The sequence below is a fragment of the Antedon bifida genome, chromosome 7 (genome assembly GCF_963402885.1).
Source record: "Antedon bifida chromosome 7, ecAntBifi1.1, whole genome shotgun sequence".
Lineage (NCBI taxonomy): Eukaryota > Metazoa > Echinodermata > Crinoidea > Comatulida > Antedonidae > Antedon > Antedon bifida.
Window position 1 is genome coordinate 301664 of NC_136232.1, and position 20540 is coordinate 322203.

At 31.9% G+C, this 20540-nt stretch overlaps 2 protein-coding genes across 2 annotated transcripts in view; one reads left to right on the forward strand and one right to left on the reverse strand.

The window, feature by feature from the left end:
- LOC144848019 (polycystin-1-like protein 2) overlaps positions 1-5398 on the forward strand; it is a 30033-nt gene extending 24635 nt beyond the window's left edge. Inside the window, exons 33-37 of the mRNA XM_078704679.1 lie at positions 36-374; positions 674-815; positions 1180-1424; positions 1973-2144; positions 2425-5398. Coding sequence (XP_078560805.1) covers positions 36-374; positions 674-815; positions 1180-1424; positions 1973-2144; positions 2425-3797 — 2271 coding nt within the window. The 3' untranslated portion in view covers positions 3798-5398. The remainder of the gene's footprint in view (positions 1-35; positions 375-673; positions 816-1179; positions 1425-1972; positions 2145-2424) is intronic.
- The window catches only part of LOC144848018 (lipoxygenase homology domain-containing protein 1-like), a 32677-nt gene continuing 16955 nt past the window's right edge, over positions 4819-20540 (reverse strand). The window contains exons 26-49 of the mRNA XM_078704678.1: positions 20392-20525; positions 19882-20036; positions 19556-19660; positions 19272-19380; positions 18810-18994; positions 18440-18618; positions 17988-18104; positions 17431-17590; positions 16971-17125; positions 16389-16595; positions 15838-15973; positions 15367-15575; positions 14746-14929; positions 14230-14390; positions 13800-13886; positions 10826-10958; positions 10435-10662; positions 9826-9999; positions 9576-9714; positions 8986-9153; positions 7673-7779; positions 6973-7125; positions 5130-6681; positions 4819-5088 (exon numbers count right to left, since the gene is read on the reverse strand). Coding sequence (XP_078560804.1) covers positions 6455-6681; positions 6973-7125; positions 7673-7779; positions 8986-9153; positions 9576-9714; positions 9826-9999; positions 10435-10662; positions 10826-10958; positions 13800-13886; positions 14230-14390; positions 14746-14929; positions 15367-15575; positions 15838-15973; positions 16389-16595; positions 16971-17125; positions 17431-17590; positions 17988-18104; positions 18440-18618; positions 18810-18994; positions 19272-19380; positions 19556-19660; positions 19882-20036; positions 20392-20525 — 3612 coding nt within the window. The 3' untranslated portion in view covers positions 4819-5088; positions 5130-6454. The remainder of the gene's footprint in view (positions 5089-5129; positions 6682-6972; positions 7126-7672; positions 7780-8985; positions 9154-9575; positions 9715-9825; positions 10000-10434; positions 10663-10825; positions 10959-13799; positions 13887-14229; positions 14391-14745; positions 14930-15366; positions 15576-15837; positions 15974-16388; positions 16596-16970; positions 17126-17430; positions 17591-17987; positions 18105-18439; positions 18619-18809; positions 18995-19271; positions 19381-19555; positions 19661-19881; positions 20037-20391; positions 20526-20540) is intronic.

The following is a 20540-nucleotide window of genomic DNA, read 5'->3' on the forward strand; positions in this document are numbered from 1 at the left end:
CAATATTTTACATAAATAATTTTAATTATTTACAGGAGAAAGAAGCATCAGACAAATTTGTGGTTGATCTGGAAAATGTTACCATAAGTGAGGATAAAATGGGTACGGGAAATGATACTACACATCAATCACAAACTGATACATTGGTGAACAAAAGTGACATTAAGCGAAGGAGAAGAAAGAAAAAGAAGACAAAGTTGTTTCCTTGGTGGGCCATCATTCCTGCCTGGTTTCTAGCAGTATCAGCCATTTTAGCTGCAACGGTCTTTGTTATATTTTATGCCATACAAATGGGCAATGAAGAGGCATTGGCGTGGTTGACGTCATTGCTGGTATCAATGTTTTTCGGTATTTTACTTACACAGCCAATAAAGGTAAACATTTTATAGTTAAAGTAGTTATTCACTTTTGCCAGAAAAAAATGACATTACATCACAATTATTTTATTTAGGCCAATATTATCTATAAATGTTTCAATAATTGAAATCCAAAAACATAAAAGCTGTGTCTGTTATTTAATACTTTTCCACACTAGCATGAATTTTAACCTTGTAATATGTTTGAAAAGTCCAATCTATAAACAAACATAATTTTATAATAGTAAACCATAGCACCAATTAATTAATTAAGCAATAAATTCTCAATTTAATATAATTTATATATAATCTAATAGGGATTGGTTATTGCAATGGTCATTGCATCAATATGCAAATCACCGGTGCAAGAATCTGATGATGAAGAAAATGAGGAGGACATTCCTGATGACATAAAGAACACTAATGAAGCACAAAGTGAGAACGACAATCAACAAACTAGTAAGTGATAAACAGCATTTTATAAATGTTTATACAAGTAGTCTCATTTCATGTACAGTAATCATATTGCTGTAGAAATGTCCAATAATACAAAAAAAAAACCTGCTTGTCTAACAATAACATTCAAATTAGATCAGATTCTAGATCTGCCTTATTAGATAGAATATTCAAACTTTCAACTGAAATATTATCACCATTCAACTCGTAAACATTCTTTAGTTTTATAAGCATATATTTTAGGGTATTGTTTTCTTTTTATATTGTATTGCATTTAATATATTGTGAAATATTGTGCGAGAATCCCATATAGTGGCAAAATCAGATAAATATGTAAAATTCAAACAAAGAATTATTCGTTTTACAGGTGACACAACTATAAGTGCAAGTGATGGCTTAGCAAAAACTAAACTTGAAAAGAAACGAAAACAAAGACTATATGAAATGAAGCTAGACTCTGTTTTAATTGAGATTTTCATTCACTGTACGTTTGTGATAATCGCGTTTGTAATCTGCTACAGTGAGTTTGATCCAAATGCCTACAAATACAAGTCTCACCTTGAAAACACCTTTGTCAAAGCATCTTCTACTGGAATTTTGCCTTTTGGAGATGTAAGTGAAATACAAACAGTTGGAGGTTATAATTGTCTGTCTTTCTGTCTGTTTGTTATAGCAAGATATATTGTCCCTTGAAAAAAATAATTTCTTAACACTTTTTTTTGTTGAATATTCTATTTTAATGTCACATAGAATATTTATTATGGCCAAAAAATAGATTTAAAAAAATAATTATTTACCTGAAAAACTGTAATTTAAAGCAAAAAATAGTCAAATTGGCTGCCAGCCAGTGGTTTTTAACCGTTTATTTTGTCTTTTTTTATTTGAAAAAAAACTTTTTTTTTCTTTGGAAGTGATTCAAATTTATTAAAACTAGAAAATAGCCTGTCTGATTTTATTAATCTGTATTTTCATGTTTTTGGGGGACAATACATCTTTAAATCAAAACTAATTAACAGATTTTATAGACATTATGTTGTTGTTTTGGACCTAATCTGAATTTCCTCAATTTCTATCTTGAGGACGATGATAATAAATACGTTTACCGTTACCCAACAACCAACAGTAATATTATTTAAACATGTTTTCAATCTTTTATAAAGCTATCGCACCCTGGTAATTTCTGGCCATGGATGATGAACATATTCCTACCTGCTGTATATGCACCTTCCCTATTCAACAGCACTTACCTTGATAATTCAGACGACATTTTGGCAGATGAAATGTCTTATATTCTTGGATATCCGGTTCTTCGACAGCTCAGAATTAAACCAGGTATGTAATTTATCAGTCATACAAAATTATGACACAAATCAAATGAATTATTATGTATTATTATTTTTAACTATATGGTATGGCAAAGAGAATTTTGTTTTGTGTTCCATATGCATCCTCTTTAGAAAATATTTAATTTGTAGTCAATGGTATTTTCAGAACTAAACAACTTTTTTTCTTTTGCATGATCCAAATTGAGAATATGATTGATTTCTGAAGTGAAGGTTGAGCAAAGTTTTTTAAATTAAATAATTAATGAAATGATTTCATTTTCATTCAGATATGTGTTCTTTGCATGAAAAAATCGCAAATGTTTCTCGTGAATGCAACATTGCATACTCAATATTGAATGAAGATACAGCTAACTATGGACCACATTGGGAAACATTCAACGAGACTGATGTGTCAAACCAATTTATCTATCGAGACTCTAGCAAAATCAATGGTTATCCTTTCATTGCCAAGCATGCAGTCTACAGTGGCGGTGGCTATTTATACAAAATGAAGGGAAGAATGCGAAAAATTCAAGATAGATTGGAGTTTCTGATCGAGCAGCGTTGGTTCGATCAATACACACGGGCGTTATTTATAGAAATTTTCCTTTATAATCCTCAGGTTAATTTGTTTGCTTCTGTCACCCTCTTACTTGAGGTGCTACCTACAGGTGGGGCGTACCCCCATTATAGGATTGATGTTATACGATTATTTCCAAATACAGATAATTTTATGTACATTAACCTAGTATGTAAATTTATATATTTATTATTTGTAGGCATCTTTTGTTTCAAAGAAATTAAAAATATAATCAAACAGAAAAAAAAATACTTTCGAAAAATATCAAACATGTTAGAGTTTATTATTGTTTTGCTTGCATTATTTGCAGTAATATTATTTTTCATGAGAATGAAGATAATAAATTCTATAGTAAAAGAAATTGAGGGTAAAGATGGTTCAGGGCATGTCAACCTGGCTTTAGCTGTTTACTTCAATGATATATTTAGCTGCCTCCTAGGTTTTATACTATTTTTTGGGACAGTCAAGTTCCTTAAAATTTTACGCTTCAATGAGTTTATTGCGATATTTTTAAAAATGTTTCAGCATTCTGCAATGGATCTTTTAAGTTATTTTCTTTTCCTTTGGATTATCTTCATTGCATTCACATCTCTTTTCTACATCACCTTTTTAACAATTCTTGAAGACTATTCAAGTTTTATCGTAGCTGCAGAATCTATAATTGACAATATTATGGGAAATTTTGACTTTGAAACCATTAGATCATCATATAAAATTATAGGCCCTGTTTACCTGTTTTCATTACTTACTTCTTTTATGTTTTTCTTCTTTAATATGTTTCTTGCGATAATGATAGAAGCCTACGAAGTAATATGTGGTCAGGTAGTATTAGAATTTTCTGCATCAGATCTCTGGACGCATTTAATTAAGAAATTCAAATGGAAGAAATCCCCAAAACCAGATAAAGATAATTTAGAGAACGATGATAACCATTTAGTAAATAGTATTGACATGTTACTTATGCATGTAACAAATATGCATATGCATGAACTTCAGTATTCTATTCAAATTGACCATCTTGAAAAAAGTAATTATTTTCACAATAGAAAGGTAAATACTAGTTTCCATCCCTCAAAATGATCATGAATATTCATGTGGATGATGTAATTAACTGCTTAGATTGACATAAAATGAATCATTCGCTTTCTGCTTATCCTCAACCAGACTTCAATGCCTCACTCTAAATACAGAAACACACTGTACCCCTTGTTCTTCTTAAAACTTTGAGAAGCCTGTAGAGGGCATTAAGTTTAACTGCATGAGTGCAGCTATTGTTAGATTCATGCTTGAATAAGTTTTCAAGGTTACCCACTTTGTTAGGTGTTGCTCATTAATTCATTTAACCTAATTTACATATTTCAGCCACATGGTTGGCCAGAGAGTCATTTGTGATAGTTAGTTGTTTTCTTTTGTTCTACTTAGTAGCAGTGAAGGTGGAAGCACCATTTTTTTTAAATTTCCAGTACAACATAGTACAATCACAATACAACCAGCTAATAGTCTAGTGCACCTAGCCATTGTAGATAGCAAGTATTCAGTACAGGATAGTACCAGTGTACAATTATGTTTATCATTTACCTATTTGTGTAATTTACCTGCTTTTAGAGAAAATTGTATTGCTTTTGAAGATTAAACAAGAAGATGAAAAGTTAATTTATATGACAATTTATGTGTAGGCCTACTGTATCAACAAGTGGTCAACAATATGGCACTACCCGTGGTTGTGCAGGTTATAAATATTAGGTAAGCCCCATTCTTATTTGTCATATTTTTAATTGTTTCTTTTCTAAATCCACATGTAGCCATACCTTATTACGAGATCTGTCAAGGCAAACAAACATTTCTGTATCTCTCTAACAATGTATGTAATCTATACAAATTAATTTAATTATTCATTTATATTTTTTCCATATTGTCTTCTTAATATCCTCGTAATTTTAATTATTTTAAATACTTTTATTATATTTTATTGTATTTTTAAAAAACCTATGAAACTGTACTACTGGTAATGAAAGTGAATAAGAATAAAGTAACATATATAAATTTGTACAGAGGAACGAATTATCATTTTGATTTAGATTTTTGCATATTTTATTTGTATATCTAGCCACTGATAACGCAGTATTGTCATTTTTTTCAGTAATTTGCCTTTGGAAATCGGTCCTGGCAAATAGGCACTAAAGAATTGTATTACCTTATATTTTTATTGTTCATTTTGAAATTTATTTGTTTAAACCCTTCAGTTTTGCAACATAACTTGTTCCTATATCACTGTAATGCAGTCTTATGGTCTAAAAGCCTGAAAATGATAGTAAGGTAGTAAGATGACATTTTGGGTAATTTTTTATATTGACCACCTTGCAGTATATTTCTATATACTGTACACCATAAATGATAATGCAATATGTGCACATTATAGCTATTATTATGTAATATATATTGTACTAATATAATATGCAGTATTTAAAAGTAGCACATCTTATTTATGTTTTAAGTCCTTGTATTGTACTATAGTACATTTATTTTGTCAAATTAATTTTACAAATGTATTCTTTATATATACATACATTAAATAAATATGAAAGAAAATAAATCTATTTTTCTTTTCTTTTATTACAACAGTAAATATAGTTAAACATGAAAAGTTTGTTATATTAATAATCAGGTTACATGAGCTTTAATAATACTAAACAATAAAATAACTTTTAAATTGGTACTAAATTTATTTATATTTGAATAGAACAATACAACATTTAAACTTTCACACACATTTTCGCTTGTGACAATTCTACATATGAGGTTACCTTAATTATTCACTAGATTAGTGAGTATACAAAACAAATATGTAAAATGTTTAAACCTATTAAATCCATTAAAAATATCAATTTTTGGCACAAACAGTATCTTAATTTACTATAGAGTAATACAAATCTTTAAATGAGTAAACAGCCTAATTGTTTGCAAAATGTACATATTCAGCCATAGTCAAGGTCTATACAAATAAAATCAAGCTAGCAGAGCCGCATGTGTAGGTTCTAGGATTATTACTATGTGGAGCTTGTTGTACGAGACCACTGATGGTACATTGAAAGTTTCAAGTTTGACTGCTTCATTTACCATTACAAAATTATGTAGTGAAATAACACATTCCCATATGTTTGCAGGTACTATGTCATAACCAGGTCATTTCGTCCTACTGCATAGCATTGATCAACACCAACTGACCTCACAAAAAGGGTCACAAGGCTAGAAGCAAAACTAGACTAGCTAGATCCTATTATCATACCATTTATCAAACCATTAATACTATGTTTTTGAAATACAAATATAAAATGCACAAAATTATGTACAAAAGAGGTTAAAATCGTAAATTTTCTTTCACATTATCAGCACACACATAATATTCCCACACACTATTTGTCATAAACAGTAGTATTAAATACTAAATCAGCTCTAAAAAGAAAATTGAGATACTTAGTCAAGCCTTGTTAAAATGCCAAGCCAGCAATTTGTCAAATACTATTTATTTAATTTGTAACTAAATTATTTACTCCAAAATTAGTACTGAACATAGTATTTCAATAAATAGATCAAAATTAATTACATACTGCAATTAATATTATGATTTTAAAAATTCAAAAAGCAGGGGAGGGTTAGAGATAGGAAAAACCGTGTACCTTGTCCCACGTAGAATCTGTATATTCCGAGCTGGTTTCAGCCTAACCAAAAAGAATTTCTTAGGATTTTTGGGGGAAGAGCTCTTTAAACAATTCACCATCTCCTTTCTTCTTGTCTAACCATTTCCCACATGGAAAGACTGTTCTTTCATTGTTTGCTGTGTTAATAAGTTCTACTCTGTCACAAAGCCATGCTGCATTTTTAAATCCTGCATTATCGTGTTCTATTCGTATTTTCTGCAGTTTGCCCAAATCCAATATTTCTAATTTGAATTTATCAGTTTGACCTGTAAGAAAACAAACCATGTGACAATGTTTTGTAAATAGTAAAGAAAACTTCAAGAACAAAAAAAAGCAGAGACTCAACTTGTGAAACAAATAAAACTATCGCCCAATGCAAGTCAAGGTACAGTATCTTTATGCTTAAACCAGGCCCAGCTAGGCCTAATTCCATCATGATTGTGTTGCATATGTTGCATTCTAAGCTTCCATACATCATAGAATCAAATTGAAACAAGTACATTAACACAATTGTTTACAAAGCTTAGCTGAAATCTCCCTATTAATAATATATTTACCTTTTTCAAACAAATCCCTCCATTTTTGTTTCAGCGCTTGTTTTCCAGAATCTCCATTTGTTCCATAAATTGTAATGCTTACATTTGCATCTGTGCCTGCGCCTTTCTCATCTGATGTCACTACAATAACCTCATAGTGAACTGGAGCCAGATCTACATTAAACAATACATACATTTAGATAACTTTTTTTATAAATCTAAAGCTGTAGTAATTTAATAGAATACAGGTAATATTACTACCCTTTCTAACCATTGTTGCCAAATTCGCCTTCATATCTTTTTTACATCCCCTTAAACCATTTTCACATCAGCATAAATTGTTACAACTAATTATAACAAGTTAACCAGGTTTTATCTCCCGTTTTCATATATGCATATGCGAATCATGAGAAATTTTGGAAGAAAGCTTAGTTGCACGCTATCATTTTAATTACTATGATTGGTCAGTTTAATAGCAGTTCAATACATGCGCACGCAGTTAAAAAAGGCCTCTAATTGGTGTGTTTTTCTTGTAAATCTCAGGATTTTCCACAAAATTGTCTTCACATTATGCAAACCTGGTTACAACTTGTTACACAAGTTTTAATATAAAGTTTGCGGTACACCAAATATGTATAGTTATGAAAAGTTGAGTTTCTTGACGTTTCGATCGATATACATTGATACTCCTGAATCTAAAACTGAACAGCAATTGACTTACTTCTTACTGCTGTCGTTCTTCCTTCTTCAACTGTTTTTGGAACAAGGTGTTTTGCATCGTCACGATCATAACCAAGAGGTATCCATGCATTGCATGGAAATACATATCTGTTTTAAAAAAATGTACAGTATGAATTATAATATAACTAAAGTAAGTTCAGAACAAATTATCATAAAATCTTTTCATTTTGTTTTTGTTACACACAGTAGAACTCCTAGGTTGAGACACCCTCATTAAAGAGAAATTATTCTGTAAAACAGCCAACCACTATTCAGAAGGTGTACCCTTAATAGATGTTTTTTTTTGCATGCCAGACAAACATTTTCCACTTCCACTGGTAATATGACTTCATGGCTCAGGCTATCAAGCCATTAGTAAAGGTAAATATACAGTATTTATAGGTCTACTGGTCCTGAAGCTTAGCTAGAAACTGAGGAAGTTTGAATTAAGCCATCCGTATACTCCTGGCTGCCAGCAGTGCAGGGTCTACAATAAAGGGTTCTGAGAATTTTAGTTGGAAGGAAGATAGCCTAGAGATGATCCCAATGTTCTTAGACACCTTGTTCTCAGTTTCCTGGATATGGGGTTTCCATGAGAGGGAGTTGTCGATGGTAACGCCAAGAAATTTAATATACTTTACAGAGGGGATTTCATGATTATCAATAACGATTTTAAGTGGAGACACATCAATACGCTCTATGCCCTGCAGCTGTACTTTTTTCTGTTCATCATTTTTTACTTTTTTGTCAAACTTTTATCTACTGGTATTATATTTAATTTTTATTTCCTTATTGTTAAATTAATTTATTAACTTTATTTATATTTATTCTTTTCTAAATTTAAATTTGTAAAGGCAATTCCGTCACAAGATTCAAATCTTTTTGGGATTTTGTCCACTTTCTTTTATTATCACTTGCCATTTTGTTTATGTTACTATTTGTCTTCTGGACGTGAATATGTTCTTTGAATTGAATTGAGTACCAGATCTGAACACCAAGAGACTATTAGTTCTTTAACGTTCACTATATGTACACAGGACCAACGGCTCCCATCCAACGGACAAGGCAATGAGGGTAAAGCATTACAAGAACGTAATTGAGTAGACAAGCGAAAGAATAATCCATTATTTTGTAATTGATCAAATTACTTACGTTATTATGTAAAAATAATAATCACTGTACTACACTTTTATTAATATGATTACCAATATGACTAATTAAGATTGAATAAAAAAATTAAAAAACTCCTTTCTTTGCTTCCTAGTGGGAACCAAGCTTAATGTTGAAACTGTGCTAGTGAATCTGTAAACTTACTTTGTACCATTACCAGAATCTGTTATAATCACTTCATAACAGTGCCACTCCACATCACGTCCAGTACCCTTTGCTCGTGGACCATCTGGTCTTTCTTTGTGTCCCAACAAGATACTTTCAATCTTGCCAACATTTCGAGTTGAGAATTGAAAAGTGTTTACATCACCCCTAAATAAACGAAAAACAAACAGGATTTTTAGACTTTAAATGACACAACACAAATGGATTTATTTGGAGTATTCAACTCGGCTCCATCAAGCCTCTGCCATTCCTTTCTGTTCCGTTGTGTTCTACTGTATCCCAAGTTGTACCTGTGTAGGATATGTATATGTCTGTCCCTCTTGGAGTGTACTTTACTGAAAACAACCTTCACCTCTCCTAAATGGCCCTTAGAAGAAGCTGCTGCCACATGGCACTCAATCATCTACAACGACTAAGATATACCAATTACTAACTCTCTACAAAGTCCTTATCCGAAAAGACATAACAATAGTATTTTTTTAGCACATGCTATTCATAGGCTAACTACTCATAATTTTACAATGTCTTGTGTTAAATTGAATACTAAAAACAAAATAAAAAATACACACTTTCTTAGTATTTTTTCCTTTGGAGAATTCTCCATTAAAAACTCTTTTGATGACCGTAGATCTCCTTGCAGTATGATCCATGCATTCTGATAGGTCCCTGCATCCCTTTTATCAGTTGTTGAGACACTTATCTCATATACTACAGAAAAAAAAGTATTGGAATTACAAAATTGGCAGAGATGATCGACCACATTTACTAATTAGGACCACACCTTCACCCACAAGTGAATAGAACAGGAAAAATGATTACCAATCTTCTCTTTGTTGTCCTTAGGTGCGAGTTGATTATCACAAGTGATTTCTCGCATGATCTGTTTGTCATCCTCATCACGTGCTAACCATCTATTAACAGTAAACATGTATGATTCGTCTTTCTTCTCATCTCGTACTTCAACAGATTCTAGATTCCACCCGGCTTTGAAACCTTCATGAAAAAAATAGAAATAATTTTCTTCTTGCGTCAGCTCATTTATCCATAGAGCTAGAAAATTACCTTTTACAGTAGCTTCTTACTTTATACATGGAGCTATAAAAACTCCATGCTTTATCTAATAAGCCTGCTTTGTATTGGTTCACACCCTTCTAATCCATTGTCTAGTGATGAACAATTACCAATGATCAGGGAGTTGTAAAATAATTTAATGTTCACTTGGTATTCATTTCAACTTTACTTGGCTAGCATTAGCAAGACGACGGTTGTAGCTTAACCAAAAAATCAAGGCATTTTTTTACTTTATTTCCTTTTTAAAATGGTGTAACACAAGCCTCACTTTAGTAATGTTAATATTTCAAATCACAAAATGCATTTGTTTTAATGGAGAGACATCTATTTTCTATACATTACAACAGAATATCTAACCTGCATTGTCGTGCCAAATTCTAATCTTTGTTAGTTCTCCTAAACTTAGCATATCAAACTTGAAGACGTCCATCTGGTTCCTTTCAAATTTATCACGATGTGTTGTAGATTCTTTTAGCTTTAGTTCACCAGAATCTCCATTCATTCCAAAGACAACAATAGAAACATTTGCATCTGTTCCACCTCCTCGAACGTCGCCAGTTTTTACATTAACAATGTAATTAGTATCTATCATATGGAGTTAAAATATAATAAATCAAATTATCTCACCACAAGGCTGTCTGTATAATCTTAAGTATGCATGCTTTGTAAACGGTTAAGGGTTATTATGGTGTGGGATATTTGTGATGAAATTATATGCCTTTACTTTATGTATAATGAGATAGCTTACTCTTTATTTGCTGTTTTCCCTTAATTGTTGCTGGTAGATCTCTTACAATTTTTTTGTCACTTTGGTTCTTTGATAACCAGTCTTCACATTTAAATACAGTGAGTTCACCAGTCACTGTGTTTCTCATGGTCACCTAAAATATGAAGTTTGTACATTTATAGGAGCCTGTTATCATGGCACATGGAATCATGGATAAATTTCCAAGGCCGTAGAAAGAAGTTAAAACAAAAGAAGCAAAGGTGCTTTAAATATAATAATTTTAATCAATTTGTATATTTTCCGACATGTGCCGATCACACTCTTGATCTTGTCTTGTGCAATACTATATGCCATGAAGTTTCATTCGGTGAAGATATTTTCACTTCTGATCACTGTGCAATAAATTTTAAATATCCTATAGAGTTTAACAAACACCTTATCAATAATGACGATCGATTGTTATATAATTTTAAGAAACTTAACAAATTAGATTTTATACAAACACTTTCTCATATTCCTTGGAATTTACTTGATCTTGCCGTTGACATTGATGAGGCAGTTAATTTATTTTATGATTTTATTTTTGCTACTATCAAAGATCTCGTCCCTGTTTTCAGACCTAAGAGAAAACTCCCACCATGGTTTGATAATGAGCTCTACACTGCTTTGAAATCTAAAGAATCATATTTTAGAGAAAAAAAACGTAATCCAAATAGGTTAAATATTGAAAATTTTCGATTTGCTAGGTCAAATTTTAAACGACTTTGTAGATTTAAGTATCGAACCTATGTTAATTCATTATGTTGTAATTTAAGTTGTAATCCGAAACGTTTTTGGTCTTGGATAAAATCCTCAAGAAAAAATAATAACAACATTCCTTCGGAACTACATTTTAATAATCAGTCAGCTTACACTGTAAAAGACAAAGCAAACTTACTTAATCAATTTTTTTATTCTGTTTTTAGTCCTGTTAACAACGATTTGGATGTTCCTAATCTTCCTGAATATCCCATCGATTGCTTATTTAAACTTGAGTTTAATCAGGAGGTTATAGAAAAGCACATTAATGAAATTGATTCTCATAAGGCTTCAGGTAATGATGGTCTAAGTAATATTGTTTTGTCTTTAGCTGCCAAACCTCTTTCTTTCCCTTGTAAAATTTTATTTGAAAGATGCATTTCTGAGAAACGTTTTCCGATAAAATGGAAGCAAGCTAACGTGTGCCCTATCTTTAAAGCTGGTTCTAAATCTGATGTACATAATTATAGACCGGTTTCATTGTTGCCAACTATTTCTAAAGTTTTTGAAAAAATTGTTCACGACCAAATTTTTAAACATATATCACCAGTTATTAGTGACCATCAACACGGATTTTACCCAGGAAGGTCTTGTGAAACAAATTTGTCTGTTCTGTTGTCACATGCGTATGACGCAATAAATGCAAAAGGGCAATGCGAAGTTGTATATACAGACATGGCTAAAGCCTTTGACAGGGTCTCCCATAAGTTGCTCTTGTTTAAACTTCAACAATTTGGTCTAAATCACGATTTAATTTTATTTTTTACAAGTTATTTATCGGACAGGTTTCAGAGAGTCACTTTTGATGGTAACGCGTCTGAATGGCTTCCAGTTTTATCTGGCGTGCCTCAGGGGTCTATTTTGGGGCCTCTTTTTTTCATTATGTTTATTAACGATTTTTCCTTTGTTCCTCGTCATTCTAATGTTCTTATGTTTGCTGACGATATCAAATTATTTAAGTCTATACAAACTTTAAATGATATGTTGTTGTTACAAGAAGACGTTGACAGACTCATTCACTGGTGCGACACTTGGAATATGTCAGTCAATGCCTCTAAATGCAAATCAATGTCTTTTACTCTTAAGAAAAAACCCATCTATTTTGACTTTTATATTAAGAATATTATACTTGAAAGAGTCTCTGTTCACAAAGACCTTGGTATTTTTTTAGATAGTTCCTTAACCTTCTGTAAACATATTGATTTTATAGTCTCTAAATGCAATAGGCTTTTGGGTTTTCTTTGGAGACATTGCAGACATATCAACGATAAAAAGGCATTAGTTATTTTATACAAATCTTTAGTTAGGTCGAATCTTGAATTCTGCAGTGTTATTTTTAACTCTATTTCTCTTGCCCAGTCTTCTAGATTACAAAGTGTACAGAACAAGTTTTGTCGATTTTATGTGCGTAAATTTGGTTCTATTAGTAAAGACGTTCTTATTAATTTAGCGGATAGGCGTAAATTATTTGATTTAATTTTTCTTTTTAAGGCTGTGAACTCAATTTTTCATGGTAATTTTGAAGTGTACTTTCCTATTTCTGTTCCACAATATCAATTGCGTTATCCTGCTTTATTTTCTATATCAAGAGGGAGGGTAAATATTACTAAAAATGGTTTTGTTAATCGTTTGCCTAAGTTATACCACTCACTATGTAAAATTGATGGATCTGTTGATATTTTTTTTGATTCCCTTGCTTGTTTCCGTCACAAGGTTTTGTCTAATGTCAGTAATATTTAAATGTTGTCTTGTTATCTGTTGATTTTTGCTTGTATATTATATGTTATATTTTACGATCAGCCCTGTTAATGGTGACGTTTGGTCACTGTAGGGTGATGATGAAATAAAATAAAATAAAAAAAAATAAAAAAAAAATATAAGTATTAATATAAAATATGACTATCTCTGCTGGGGAATTGAGGTGGGTAGTGAAAATTGGTACATGGATACATTTCATGTATCCTAGTTTTTGGGATAATCAACAATAGTAATGGACAACCTTCTGGGCTTATTTATGAGATTCTTGCACTATTTAGTTGTTTCTAGCATCAGAAATAAGTGTTTGTCATTGTAAATAAGATTCTGGCATCAAAAGTAATGGATTCAAAAGTTTCTTGATTTATTGATAATATGGACAACTTGGGACCATGAATATATTATGGAGTTATAACCTAGTTTGTAGATTGCTATAGCTCACCTTCTCAAGGTACCAATCAGCTCTGCTTCCCTTACCATTGTGACCAATACGAAGCTTTTTAAGAGATGCAATATCATCAAGTTCCATCTGATAAACAAAATATAATATAAAAGTTATTCACTGTATTATAATTATTGACAATTCTGTACATTGCCAACGTATGTTATAAAAAGCTTTGCTGTTTTTGTCATTGACTCTGGAACTGATAGATCATTTGACTCTGAGATTGATAGATCATTTGACTCTAGGATTGATAGATCATTTAAATTTAACTTCTAAAAAATGATTTTGTTAGATTAACTCCTCTAATGTGCGTCAGCTTTCAGTGTACAACCTATAGTATGCTTATAGAACAGCCATATTGCTTTTTGAACTGCAGCACTTTGATTTGGTGCTCGACTGGTCTATTGATAGTTTCTGTATTAAATACCTTTATCATATCCTCACTGCCTCTTTCAAATCTATCACCACATTTATCAATAGGTATTTCAGGAGTATTCCCATTGCTACCAAACACTGTCATCGTAATAGGCGCATCAGTTCCAGCTGCTTGAACATCTCCAGTGTAAATAGTAACTTCATAAGGAATTTCTAATTTAATAAAACAACAGTAAATTAATTACAGAAGTAGCTTTCAAATTAGGAAATAATCATAATTAAGGTAAATCAAAGGTAGAAATAGTAATGAACTGCTAGTTTCAGTAACCCATACTGCATGTGCTCATCTCTACCGTGCTACTCTCGACAAATTTTGCACAACTTATGTTATGTTGTGTTACTTTGAGTTGCTGTCAGTTGAGATCAGTTGCGTTGCGTTCATGTCAACCAGTTGACCTAACATAGCTTTAATAGTGAATATTCACGGTCTTCTTTGAATTTTGTCGTTTTTAATTTTTGCCAGAAACCATACAAGTAGAAACAAAATGTAAATCATCTGTCTGCTTACTTGGTTTATACTGTAACTTCTGGCCTTGTTCCAAGAACAGAGTTCTGACAATTTTGCCATCATCTTTGTCTTTTGAAAACCAGCATTTGCAAGGAAAAATATAATGTTTTCCAACAGTTGGCATATCAACTTCTATCTCTTCTATAAACCAACCTTCTTGTGGAGTTACACCATCATGTCCAATCTGAAAATAATAACAGGTTTTTAAGTTTAAACATTAAAATAAAAAAACAGTGATCTTCATTATGCTGACTCTGACATGCTAGTCCGATATCCTTAATATTTTACACCATATCGCTCTCTTAAATAATCGAAACTCACCAGCCCCCATGAACCATACAGTATATAACTTTTACAGTGTCAGGAAAATTGCAAAGTAAATGTTAGTCATTAGGACAGGTTGTATCACAGATGTAAAATCAGAGCATTGTAGGTAATGCAAAATTTAACAATGATAAAAAAAATGAATTCCTTGAATATCAATAATATTGAAAGATTTTTTTTTTATTGAGCTAATACATTGTGTCATTCTCATATATACTCCATCTTTATCTCGACATGATAATGTCTGGATTGGTTCTTTTTATCTAGATCAGCTGTGTGTATAAAATTATACTGTACCTCAATCTTTTGGATTTCTGTAACGTCTGGTGCTTCAAGTGAGAACGTTTCTGTTGAAGCTGGTTCCATTTTGGTTTTATTAACCAGGTGCAGTGGTATTTTGCCTGTGACATTCTTTTTTTTCGGACCAATGAAGTTTATGAAGGCATTTGCTGTGGTACCCATGTCTTCTTCTTTACCCGTGGTAATCTTCACTGTATATGGTATAGCTTTAAAAACAAATATGATTAGTTTAGTTATTATTTAATGTAGTTTTAGTACAGTTATTACTAAAGTTCACTCATTTAAAATAGATGAGCTTATACTCTGTTCATAACTATGTACAGTAAATATAAGGTCTAGGCCTACATAAAATAAGGCCTCCATGTACAGAAACCAAGGCCTAATTTTGAGGAATAGAACAGGAAAAACATAATTTACAATAAGCAGAATAATATGAATGTGTACTTTAATTTTAAAGTGATCACTTACTTGGTCCATCGTAAACTGGTTCCTCCATTCCTGATTTTGAGCGTGGGCTCTCTTTAATAGATTTTAACGAACGCATTGAAGCACTTCGGTGCAATGTACTAAGAGTAGCTGTGCTTGATGTGTCGCCTTCATATCCCTAAAAAATTTGCAATAAAAGTGTTTTCAATCTTTTTCAATACTTTGTTTCTTCAGTGTAAATTGGTGTGATGGTGTACAGTGTGCCTTGGTTAATAGTTACTCAATGGATGTTATTAATTCAGTATATTAATGTCAGTATATCTACTTGAATTTCAACTAAACACCTAAACATTCAGAGCTCAAATTTTGGAATTTACAAGCAGCACATTCTACCGAAGGGACAATTTCAAGGTTAGCATGCAGTTGTACCTTCAACAGTTGATATACAAGAAAATAATGCATGGCAGGTGATACAAAATAAAATGGATAGATAGACTCAGATTTGTTCTAATTGAATATAAAATACTTGCACATGGAATTTATTATACTACAGTATGCTAACTTTATCAAAAGGAATTTACAATGTCTGTTACCTTAATGTAGAGTGATCTTTCTAGTTTTCCATCATCTTTGTTTTTGCCAATCCATCGTTCACAGCGAAACAATGCGGTCTCTCCATCTGTATCAACTACCTCCACCTTGTCTAAAAACCATGCAGCGTTGAAACCAGAATTGTCATGACGGATTTTAATCTTAAAAATCTTTCCCAGATCAACAGCTTCCACAGAAAATTTATCACACTACAATTAAAATAAAGAAATTACATTACTACTATTATTACTACTTTAAACCATTGTTCCTACTTGGATGCAAAGAAATGACATGGTGTACAGTAACGCAAGTAAGTTGGCCAATCACAAGCAACAGTTTTGATGGTCCACTGCATCGTGCTTCTGTCCTTGCTTTGCCTCCTAGTAGGAACCAAGCTTAAATCTAAACTATAATTCCACAGAATTAATGATTGGATGATAATTCTAAAATTAATCCAATTTAAATATAACATCACACATTTTTTTTTAAAGACTATTTTGCAGGACATGAATTTCACTTGTTACAACAACAACTATTTATGTTTAAAACACATTATAAATATATATATAAATTGTTTTACTTACATGAGCCCTTTCAAATTTGTCTGAATATGACTCAGATTTTAGCAGTTTTCTTTCACCCGTATCACCATTTTCACCAAAAATATTTATAAAGACATTTGCATCAGTTCCTGCTCGAAACACATCGCCTGTATACACTAGTACTTTGTATTTCCTCACTGAAACAGGACAGTAATTAAAATCTTTCTAGATTTGAAATGTTTAATAAATGTGGCTAATGTATATATCAAAAGAATGCAATTCACAAACAAATCGACAAACAATACCAGAGCATCTACAATAACCTTGCAATACACTTCTCAGTATTCATAAATTTATATAAAGTCTAGTTCTATATTACAGTAGGAGGGAGGTCAAAATGTTTTGGTTTATAATTAACTAATTAATGGGCAAATAAAGGTGAGTATTTGCAAGCCATTCAAGAATACTGGTTTCCATTGGAAAAAAGTCCTTTTTAACTTACTTGTTAATGTTGACTGTTTGAGTTCTTTTTTCTTCATTGTTCCATCTTTTCCCATTTTTTCCTCTGTTACCTGTGCTGGAACCAATTCCCGGACAATTTCACCATCATCCTCCTTGCGTGCAAACCACCTCTTGCAGGGAAACACAAACGTTCTAGAGCCCTGATAAAAACAATTGCCATTTAAGAAATCAACACGTTAAACCATCCATTAATGAAATTCTTCTGATCAAGTCATTTAATATATTAAATGATGATATTTTTGAGTAAAAAGTATTTTACAATGTGTCATATCTGCTTATGAATAATTTGTTATGAAAAAGATGGATGATTTGCGTTGAAGTTGTTAGGCTATGTGAAATCCATGCATTATTTTACTATAGTGAACCCAAGAAAGCATGAAATTGGAGTTAGTCAAGTCAAGTTAAAATCAATTTATCTGAGAAACACTGCATCTAAAAAGCAGATTGTGGGAGCAGAACATAATCATGTCATGTGCAATTATTAAACTCCATTGATGCGAGAGCTTACCTTGAACAAACATAATTCAATATACTAACCTTTCCTTTTTCCAACAACTTTCTGACCTCTACCTTGTCAAGATGCCAAGCAGCTCCAAACCCTGAACCATCATGTCCAATTCGAATCTTCTCAATGCTTTCACCAACATCTTCAAGCTATCAAAATAAAACAAGGACAACTTTGAGTAATAATCCCAATAAGGGTTACTGTATCAATCTTATCTTTGTGTGACTTATCAATTTTTGTATTCATACATAATAATGATAATAGCTATAAAACTGTTGCCTTGCAGAATGTCATTGGATTGGCAAAGCTTATGGAACAGGCATAGCTGCGGAGCATGTGAAAGACAGTTTAGTTTGTTCAGATGGTGCTTAGCTGATGTGCAACAGCTACTTAACCAAAACTTGATACATATGCGATAGGGAAAATGTGATTTTAGTCATCATCTGACATTATGGATAGCAAAAGAAGAAGAAAACATACATACCTCAACCACAAATTTATCAACCTTCTTTCTCTCAAAACATTCTTTGCGTTGTTTTTTGTTTTCGCATAAACTCTTTTGGGTAGTGTTGGTATCCATTCCAAAGAGAACAACAAACACATCAGAATCTGTTCCAGCTCCATTAACATCACTAGTATATACAGTGATCTCATACGGAACATCTGAATGAAAAGAAATAAACATATTTTTCTGAAACTGAATTGTCTATGCTGTCAGTGTACACTTTGTATTTTCAAAATCAATGTATCAAAATGTCACTGATTTACGAAAAATTTTGATCTAACTTTTAGATTAGTATTTCAAAATACTACTGGTGTTCCTGTATTTGTCTTTTGAGTACTATGATACATACGTTTTTCATATTCTTCTGTTCTTGTGGTTATTGGGAATAATTCCCTCTCGATTTGGCCATCATCTTCTCCTTTATCTAGCCAACGGCCACATGGAAATTCCCACTTCTTGCCAAGTGAGGGTGCATCTATGACAACCTTGTCCAACATCCAACCAGCAAATCCTCCTTTATTATCATGCCCAATTCTGGAAGTGAATATTTGTGTTTATAAATCAATTGTAGTTTGGCATTTATATTTTGAAAAATTGTAGGATCATTGGTAACTATTTCCCATCTACAGGAGATACTGTAGATACAAGGAAGGGTACATGCTTTCACCTTTAACCTTTTTAACATTTTTCAAAGTAAAATGGCATAGAAAACATTTTCCCAGAACCTCAAACTTTCAGTCCATTCTACCTAAAAACATGTAAGATTCATTTAATGTATAAATACAAAAAGTGTTCATAGAATGTAAACTACCTAATTTTCTGTATGTCTCCAATATGCACAGCTTCAACAACAAATTCATCCGTAACTCCTCGTTCAAACTTATTTTTGTTTGTTTTAGATGATTTCAGATTAATCAAACCTGCGAAACAAAACAAAATAGTGTATATATTTTGCAAGAGTAATTACACTACAATGCATTGTCTTTTCATTGAGAAGTGTAGTTTGCCTAGACACATAGTGGTTAACCGAACAAACTAGTTTAGTTTGCATATGGTGAAAAACTGTTTCATGTGGAACTAACATTAAGATCTTACCTGTATCATCATTTTCACCAAAGATGATCACATAAACATTCGCATCTGTACCAGCTCCTCGCACATCAGAAGTAGTCACAAAAACATGGTATGTCTCCATAGCAGCTACAATATCAAAAAAAATATATTGTATGACTTAACATGTGTCGAAAAAACTTAGTATTGTACCACTCCCTTATTTTCCTAGTGATACTATTTTGCATGAATGAGAGTAAAATGTGTACGCTGATTTGAATTGTTAATTGGTAATACTTGTGCAGTGTAAATATCAATAAATTTGGCCAACCAACATACTGTTAAAGCTTTTACTTTTTTAAAGAACCAACCTTTAGTTTCAAGAGCAAGTTCATCTCTGATTGAAGTGGTGGATTTACTCTTAGATAATCGGTTCATTAAATCTTTTTCAACAGGTACCAACTCTCTAGATATCTGGCCATCATCCTCATTAGTTGATAACCAACGTTGACAAGGAAAGTAATACCTGTAAATTAAAGTATTTTGAAAAAAGTTGAAATAGCATCTATTTTACAGTTCTAAGGTAAGTAAGTCATCGCTCATTATATCTCTCCCTCTTAAAATGTTTCCGTCATTTAGACATTATGCTTTCCACGGTTTGTTTTCATATTTTTCTGTTTTGGGCAGGATGGTTTGTTACTTTTAATTCTTTTTTTATTTGGTTTATCCAGATATCTTTTGGTCTTCCTGGTGGTCTTCTATCTTTTTAGTTCCAATACTTTTCATCAATTCCTTCAATTTTAATTTGACCCAATATGTTTTCCCATTGAATTGTAGGGGTGTTATTCTGCAAAATGAAAAATAAATGAATATATACTTACCTAGCATTATGCCTCTTATCTTCTACCTCAACTCGATCAAGAAACCATGATGCCCCTGTACCTGAGTTGTCGTGTCGTATTTTAAGCTTTGATAAGCTACCTAAATCAGCTGCTTCTAGTTTAAATACATCTTCCTGTAAAATATATAG